We start from the raw sequence: 9,411 nt of genomic DNA on the forward strand, positions 1-9,411 counted from the left end.
TGAACATCAATTCCACCTCGCAAAGTTTGCATTTAGTTAGGGATTTTTCTTAACGGTAAGGGTCTCAATTTAGTTTAAACGCTCACACCCCTAGTTTACCTCGAGTTAGGAGGCTACCCCGAGTGTCTGGAATGTCCAGCAGCGTTCGCCCTATATGCCGCTGATAAATTGTGGCCGCCACTGCAAAAAAACAACAACAGATAACATCATCTTTGAGAACCAACAATCTGCCAAAATAAAAACTAGACAGAGAGAATCTAGCATTCCACAGATGTCATGGCAACCCCCCCCCCCCCCCCATTGATTTTCTGTTTAGAGTCACTCGGGTAGCATAAGAACAAGGTAGAATTGCAGCAAATTGCAGGCCCGGGAGGGTGTGGTATATGGCCAACATACAAAGGCTAAGGGCTGTTCTTAGGCACGATGCAACATAGAGTGCCACAACCCCCCCCCCCCCCCCCCCCCCCCAGGTGCCTTATTGTTATTATAAACTGGTAACCAACGTAATAAAAGCAGTAAAAAAAAATACGTTTTGTCATACCTGTGGTATACGGTCTGATATACCACGGCTGTCAGCCAATCAGCATTCAGGGCGGGAACCACCCAGTTTCTAATATATATTTCTGTTAATCTCTGTAGGTTCTCTGGTCCGTCCAAAAGTAGTGCGTAGCGTCCACTACTGTCCAGTCACCAAGAAGACCATGGAGCGCAAATATACAGACATGACTAGCCTGGACGCCTTCCCTTCCTCTGCTATCTACCCTACCAAGGTAAACACACACACAGGAGAACAACCCTGTTGGTGACAGTTTGGTCTGTCCATCTACAAGGACCACGACCATTCAGACCCCATAATCACACCTCCACTAGTGTCCTTCTCAGACCCCATAATCACACCTCCACTAGTGTCCTTCTCAGACCCCCATAATCACACCTCCACTAGTGTCCTTCTCAGACCCCCATAATCACACCTCCACTAGTGTCCTTCTCAGACCCCATAATCACACCTCCACTAGTGTCCTTCTCAGACCCCCATAATCACACCTCCACTAGTGTCCTTCTCAGACCCCCATAATCACACCTCCACTAGTGTCCTTCTCAGACTCCCATAATCACACCTCCACTAGTGTCCTTCTCAGACCCCCATAATCACACCTCCACTAGTGTCCTTCTCAGACCCCCATAATCACACCTCCACTAGTGTCCTTCTCAGACCCCCATAATCACACCTCCACTAGTGTCCTTCTCAGACCCCCATAATCACACCTCCACTAGTGTCCTCCTCAGACCCCCATAATCACATCTCCACTAGTGTCCTTCTCAGACCCCATAATCACACCTCCACTAGTGTCCTTCTCAGACCCCCATAATCACACCTCCACTAGTGTCCTTCTCAGACCCCATAATCACACCTCCACTAGTGTCCTTCTCAGACCCCCATAATTACACCTCCACTAGTGTCCTCCTCAGACCCCCATAATCACACCTCCACTAGTGTCCTTCTCAGACCCCCATAATCACACCTCCACTAGTGTCCTTCTCAGACCCCATAATCACACCTCCACTAGTGTCCTTCTCAGACCCCCATAATCACACCTCCACTAGTGTCCTTCTCAGACCCCCATAATCACACCTCCACTAGTGTCCTTCTCAGACCCCCATAATCACACCTCCACTAGTGTCCTTCTCAGACCCCCATAATCACACCTCCACTAGTGTCCTTCTCAGACCCCCATAATCACACCTCCACTAGTGTCCTTCTCAGACCCCCATAATCACACCTCCACTAGTGTCCTTCTCAGACCCCATAATCACACCTCCACTAGTGTCCTTCTCAGACCCCCATAATCACACCTCCACTAGTGTCCTTCTCAGACCCCCATAATCACACCTCCACTAGTGTCCTTCTCAGACCCCCATAATCACACCTCCACTAGTGTCCTTCTCAGACCCCCATAATCACACCTCCACTAGTGTCCTTCTCAGACCCCATAATCACACCTCCACTAGTGTCCTTCTCAGACTCCCATAATCACACCTCCACTAGTGTCCTTCTCAGACCCCCATAATCACACCTCCACTAGTGTCCTTCTCAGACCCCCATAATCACACCTCCACTAGTGTCCTTCTCAGACCCCCATAATCACACCTCCACTAGTGTCCTTCTCAGACCCCCATAATCACACCTCCACTAGTGTCCTTCTCAGACCCCCATAATCACACCTCCACTAGTGTCCTTCTCAGACCCCCATAATCACACCTCGACTGACACCTTCTCCTCCGGGACCACCGTCCCTTCCATCTCTTCCACATCAGGTCAACTAATCATGAAGCCGTTGACTAGATGAATCAGGAGAGCTAGTGTAGGGTACACCAACATGCTGAAACATCTGGGGGCCCCTGAGGAAAGGTTTAAATCAGGATAGCTAGTGTAGGGTACACCAACATGCTGACACATCTGGGGGCCCCCGAGGAAAGGTTTAAATCAGGAGAGCTAGTGTAGGGTACACCAACATGCTGAAACATCTGGGGGCCCCCGAGAGGAGAGGTTTAAATCAGGAGAGCTAGTGTAGGGTACACCAACATGCTGAAACATCTGGGGGCCCCTGAGGAAAGGTTTAAATCAGGAGAGCTAGTGTAGGGTACACCAACATGCTGAAACATCTGGGGGCCCCTGAGGAAAGGTTTAAATCAGGAGAGCTAGTGTAGGGTACACCAACATGCTGAAACATCTGGGGGCCCCCCGAGAGGAGAGGTTTAAATCAGGAGAGCTAGTGTAGGGTACACCAACATGCTGAAACATCTGGGGCCCCCCGAGGAAAGGTTTAAATCAGGAGAGATAGTTCAGGGTTACACCAACATGCTGAAACATCTGGGGGCCCCCGAGAGGAGAGGTTTAAATCAGGAGAGCTAGTGTAGGGTACACCAACATGCTGAAACATCTGGGGGCCCCTGAGGAAAGGTTTAAATCAGGATAGCTAGTGTAGGGTACACCAACATGCTGAAACATCTGGGGGCCCCCGAGGAAAGGTTTAAATCAGGATAGCTAGTGTAGGGTACACCAACATGCTGAAACATCTGGGGGCCCCTGAGGAAAGGTTTAAATCAGGATAGCTAGTGTAGGGTACACCAACATGCTGAAACATCTGGGGGCCCCTGAGGAAAGGTTTAAATCAGGAGAGCTAGTGTAGGGTACACCAACATGCTGAAACATCTGGGGGCCCCTGAGGAAAGGTTTAAATCAGGATAGCTAGTGTAGGGTACACCAACATGCTGAAACATCTGGGGGCCCCTGAGGAAAGGTTTAAATCAGGATAGCTAGTGTAGGGTACACCAACATGCTGAAACATCTGGGGGCCCCTGAGGAAAGGTTTAAATCAGGAGAGCTAGTGTAGGGTACACCAACATGCTGAAACATCTGGGGGCCCCTGAGGAAAGGTTTAAATCAGGAGAGCTAGTGTAGGGTACACCAACATGCTGAAACATCTGGGGGCCCCTGAGGAAAGGTTTAAATCAGGATAGCTAGTGTAGGGTACACCAACATGCTGAAACATCTGGGGGCCCCTGAGGAAAGGTTTAAATCAGGATAGCTAGTGTAGGGTACACCAACATGCTGAAACATCTGGGGGCCCCCGAGGAAAGGTTTAAATCAGGATAGCTAGTGTAGGGTACACCAACATGCTGAAACATCTGGGGGCCCCTGAGGAAAGGTTTAAATCAGGATAGCTAGTGTAGGGTACACCAACATGCTGAAACATCTGGGGGCCCCTGAGGAAAGGTTTAAATCAGGATAGCTAGTGTAGGGTACACCAACATGCTGAAACATCTGGGGGCCCCTGAGGAAAGGTTTAAATCAGGATAGCTAGTGTAGGGTACACCAACATGCTGAAACATCTGGGGGCCCCTGAGGAAAGGTTTAAATCAGGATAGCTAGTGTAGGGTACACCAACATGCTGAAACATCTGGGGGCCCCTGAGGAAAGGTTTAAATCAGGATAGCTAGTGTAGGGTACACCAACATGCTGAAACATCTGGGGGCCCCCGAGAGGAGAGGTTTAAAGACCACTGTTACAGAGGCCATTAGCTAGCTCATTCTCTCTTCTGACGGATATTTGATCTTTGACGCGACGCTGTATGAATAAAGGGTTGAAACACAGGAGAGTAGATTTGTTTACACGTCGTCTAACCTGTGCTTTCTGTAATTCTGTGTTTGTAGGAGTCGCCGTGGTTCCCAGAGCAGCGAGGTCTACGACCCGTATGACTTCGCTGGAGAGAAGGACATCCCTGAGAGTAAGAGATACACATTTACCACCCTAATCTCACCCCATAGATTTATTTTTATTTAACTAGGCAAGTCAGTTAAGAACAAATTCTCATTTACAATGAATTCGTTTTAAATAAGAATTTGTTCTTTAAAGACTTGCCTAGTTAAATAAAGGTTGAATAAAACAAAAAACTGTCTACTATTAGAGTAATATTTAAAAGTTGATCCAACTCTCTAAATGCATGGCCCCGGTCTGACAATGAACTCTGTTTACCCCTTCCACAGTCCAGGCTGGCACGCCCAAACCGGCAGAGGAGGAGCCTATGGATGCCCCTATCCCACCAAGCCAGGACGGACAGACGGAGGTGTCTGCAGACAGGTGGGTGGCAGTCGAGTAGTGTATAGGTGACAGCAAAATGGCGGACTTGGTACCAGTGTGCTCAGATCTGTAGCTGAAATGGAACTATAGTCTAATATGAATGGAAGTATTCTCAACAAAAATATGAAAGCAACATGTAACGTGTTCATGAGCTGAAATAAACGATCCCAGAAATGTTCCATACGCACAAAAAGCTTATTTCTCTGAAATGTTGTGGACAAATTTGTTTACATCCCTGTTAGTGAGCATTTCTCATTTGTCAAGATACTCCATCCACCTGTCAGGTGTGGCATATCAAGAAGCTGATTAAACAGCATGATCATTACACAGCTGCACCTTGTGCTGGGGACAATAAAAGGCCACTCTAAAATGTGCAGTTTTGTCACAAAACCCAATGCCACAGATGTCTCAAGTTGAGGGAGTGTGCAATTGGCATGCTGACTGCAGGAATGTCCTCCAGAGCTGGTGCCAGATAATTAAATGTTAATTTCTCTACCATAAGCCTCCAATGCCATTTTAGAGAATTTGGCAGTACATTCCAATCGGCCTCACAACCGCAGACCACGTGTAACCACGCACAATCCTGAGGCCCGTTGTCGTGCCATTCATCCGCCGCCATCACCTCATCTTTCAGCATGATAATGCACGGCCCCATTTCGCAAGAATCTGTACCCTATTCCTGGAAGCTGAAAATATCTCAGTTCTTCCATGGCCTGCAGACTCACCAGACATGTCACCCGTTGAGCATGTTTGGGATGCTCTGGATCGACATGTTCCATTTCCCGCCAATATCCAGCAACTTCGCACAGCCATTTAAGAGGAGTGGGACAACATTCCACAAGCCACAATCAACAGCCTGATCAACTCGATGTGAAGGAGATGTCACACTGCATGAGGCAAATGGCGGTCACACCAGATACTGACTGGTTTTCTGATCCACGCCCCTAGTTAAAAAAAAATATCTATGACCAACAGACCAGCATATCTCAAATCAAACTTTATTAGTCACGTACGCCGAATACAACAAGTGTAGACTTTAGCGTGAAATGCTTACTAACAAGCCCTTAACCAACAGTGCAGTTCAAGAAAGAGTTAAGAAAATATTGACCAAATAAACTAAAGTAAAAAAATAATAAAAAGTAACACAATAAAATAACAATAATGAGGCTATATAAAGGGGGTACTGGTACCGAGTCAGTGTGCGGGGGTACAGGTTAGTCAAGGTCATTTGTACATGTTGGTAGGGGTGAAGTGACTATGCATAGATACTAAACAGCGAGTAGCAGCAGTGTACATGTTGGTAGGGGTGAAGTGACTATGCATAGATACTAAACAGCGAGTAGCAGCAGTGTACATGTAGGTAGGGGTGAAGTGACTATGCATAGATACTAAACAGTGAGTAGCAGCAGTGTACATGTAGGTAGGGGTGAAGTGACTATGCATAGATAATAAACAGCGAGTAGCAGCAGTGTACATGTAGGTAGGGGTGAAGTGACTATGCATAGATACTAAACAGCGAGTAGCAGCAGTGTACATGTAGGTAGGGGTGAAGTGACTATGTATAGATACTAAACAGCGAGTAGCAGCAGTGTACATGTAGGTGGGGGTAAAGTGACTATGTATAGATAATAAACAGCGAGTAGCAGCAGTGTACATGTAGGTAGGGGTGAAGTGACTATGTATAGATACTAAACAGCGAGTAGCAGCAGTGTACATGTAGGTAGGGGTGAAGTGACTATGCATAGATAATAAACAGCGAGTAGCAGCAGTGTACATGTAGGTAGGGGTGAAGTGACTATGCATAGATACTAAACAGCGAGTAGCAGCAGTGTAAAAACAAAGGGGGGGGTCAATGTAAATAGTCTGGTGGCCATTTTATTAATTGTTCAGCAGTCTTATGGGTTGGGGGTAGAAGCTATTGAGGAGCTGTAACGGAACTCTAGCTCTTCCTCCTCCTCGGACGAGGAGAGGAGAGAGGGATCGGAAGACCAATGTGCAGCGAGGTATGATGACATAATGATTTATTAACTGAAGTCAAAAAGACGAACACGAAAAACACTTGGAAAATTACAAAACAACAAACGAACGTAGACTGACCTAAAACATGTGAACTTATATATAACGAAGAACGCACGAACAGGTACACGACTACAAACAAACGATACAGTCCCGTGTGGTAACATATACGGACACAGGAGACAACCACCCACGACAAACAATGTGAAACAACCTCCCTATGTATGTCTCTCAATCAGAGGAAAACGAAAACACCTGCCTCTGATTGAGAGCCATACAAGGTCAATTAACCCTGACACTTAACAAGGAACAAACACAGAGAATGCCCACCCAGCTCACGTCCTGACCAACAAAACAAAGCTATACAAAAGGAAAACAAGGTCAGGAACGTGACAGGAGCCTCTTGGTCCTAGACTTGGCGCTCCGATACCGCCGTGCGGTAGCAGAGAAAACAGTCTATAACTTGGGTGACTGGAGTCGCTGACAATTTTATGAGCTTTCCTCTGACACCGCCTGGTATATTGGTCTGGATGGCAGGAAGCTTGGCCCCAGTGATGTACTGGGCCGTACGCACTACCCTCTGTAGAGCCTTGCGGTCAGATGCCGAGCAGTTGCCATGCCAGGCGGCGATGCCACAAGTCAGGATGCTCTCGATGGTGCAGCTGTAGAACTTTGAGGATCTCAGGACCAATGCCAAATCTTTTTAGTTTCCTGAGGGGGAATAGGCTTTGTCGTGCCCTCTTAACTACTGTATTGATGTGTTTGGACCATTCTAGTTTGTTGTTGGTGTGGACACCAAGGAACTTGAAGCTCTCAGCCTGCTCCACTATAGAGCCCCGTCGATGTCAATGGGGGCGTGTTCGGCCCGCCTTTTCCTGTAGTCCACAATCATCTCCTTAGTCTTGCTCACATTGAGGGAGAGGTTGTTGTCCTGGCACCACACGGCCAGGTCTCTGACCACCTCCCTATAAGGTGTCTCATCGGTGTCGGTGATCAGGCCACTGTTGTGTCACCAGTCATGTGAAATTCATAGATTTGGGCCTAATGAATTGATTTCAATTGCCTGAATTCCTTATGAACTGTCATTTTAAAAAAAAAATGGGGAAATTGTTGCATTTTTATATTTTTGTTCAGTGTAATTTATTTATTTCCCCCCTCCCTGGTGCACCGCCACCTGCCATGAGGTTACCTATGCAGAGAGCGCTGTAAATATTTTACATAAAAATATAAACTTTTTATTCGATCATTTTCTGTCATGAAAAGCGCTATTTTATTATTATGTAACACACATATAAATATTTACATATGTTCAGTTTGCTGAAGGGTAAACGCAGTTGACAGTGAGAGGACATTTATTTTTTTGCTGAGTTTATGTAAACAACAACAAAAATACACAGAATCTCGTCTTTTATGTACCTCACATAGATAAGATTTTTCCTTCATTAATTTCTCTCTCTTCCTGTTGTTCTCCAGGCTGAAGGAGTTTAAGTCCTCCCTCCTGGAGGTGTTCCGTTCTGCACATGCTCAGTCCGTTGGTATGAACTCTCTGATGGAGAGCGTCAACAAGGACAGAGACGGCCCCTTCACCCTGACAGAGGTCCGGGCCGCCCTCGCTCGCATGCAGGACGACAACCAGATCATGTTGGCTGACGACATCATCTTCCTCATCTAAAGACCAAGGGGAAAACATCTTCTTCCTCATCTTAGACCAAAGTAAAGAAGAGGTGAAGGGAGAGGACAGAAGGAGATGAGTCTGAATGGAGAGTTGTTTCCCATTTGAGACCAAGAAGGATGAGAAGGAATTCAGAAATAATTGAAGTGGATTTTGACTAGTTCTTTTGGGTCCACTCGCTTCTTCCAATTTGCCTTTTTTTGGGGGGCAATAACCACTTATGGACTAAAAAGTAGTTGAAAGGATTATGGTTTTATTTTGTTGTAATGTTTGTAGGTTAATTCTTGGATCAGTTTCACAAAGTTTAGTTTCTTTGCTTTACTCATGTTTTAGCTACATATTATGGGATGTTCAAGGTCTGGTTACAATCACGAGTCTCCCTAGAGCATCTGCATCGTTTTATGCTTTCGGTCTATAGTTTTAATATTTCTGTTAAAGAAAAATACCTTTCTTGTATATATTGTTTTGTTTAAAGAAAAGGTTTTCATTGTAAAGGGTTGTCAACTGTAATAGTGCATCGAGATGGAAAATAAAATGACTTTGATGTTGAACATTGTGATTGCTTGGACACTAGCAGCTTGTGCTAGGCTTTCATTTACACACACACACACACACACACACACACACACACACACACACACACACACAGCGAGAACACATCAGGGGACAGTGTGTCCCTTGCGGTCGATTTGATAATAGATCTGCATTTTATGCAAAGCGAAACCATTTCACGTCTATAAAACAGATGAACAATGCAGTGAGGTACAGCTGCCTGTGAAATGCGGTTTCACTATGTTGTACACTGGGGAAATCATAAGCTGTGGTTTTGATTTGGCAGATAAGGAACCCCGTAGCCTGGAGCCGCACCTCCATCCAGGCTAGTCTCTCTACACCCACGCCTGAGTCATCTCTCCTGAGCTGCATGCCCCAGCCCACTGCCTACCTCAACTCTCTCGCCTAACTCCGTCTAACCCCAGCCCACTGCCTCCTTTCAAAGTGAGTTTCCTCTATCGACCCAATTCTTACCCCCAGCCCACACCTGGCCTCTCCTCGACCTCTACCGTCTACAGGTTCCACACCT

At 46.4% G+C, this 9,411-nt stretch overlaps 1 protein-coding gene across 1 annotated transcript in view; it reads left to right on the forward strand.

Annotated features, from left to right (window-relative positions):
• Window positions 1-8,869, forward strand: part of LOC120041282 (DNA replication licensing factor MCM3-like) — a 21,839-nt gene extending 12,970 nt beyond the window's left edge. Inside the window, exons 8-10 of the mRNA XM_038986215.1 lie at window positions 4,216-4,289; window positions 4,549-4,642; window positions 8,132-8,869. Coding sequence (XP_038842143.1) covers window positions 4,216-4,289; window positions 4,549-4,642; window positions 8,132-8,330 — 367 coding nt within the window. The 3' untranslated portion in view covers window positions 8,331-8,869. The remainder of the gene's footprint in view (window positions 1-4,215; window positions 4,290-4,548; window positions 4,643-8,131) is intronic.
• Window positions 8,870-9,411: the final 542 nt, after the last annotated feature.

The sequence above is a fragment of the Salvelinus namaycush genome, unplaced genomic scaffold (assembly GCF_016432855.1).
Source record: "Salvelinus namaycush isolate Seneca unplaced genomic scaffold, SaNama_1.0 Scaffold43, whole genome shotgun sequence".
NCBI lineage: Eukaryota > Metazoa > Chordata > Actinopteri > Salmoniformes > Salmonidae > Salvelinus > Salvelinus namaycush.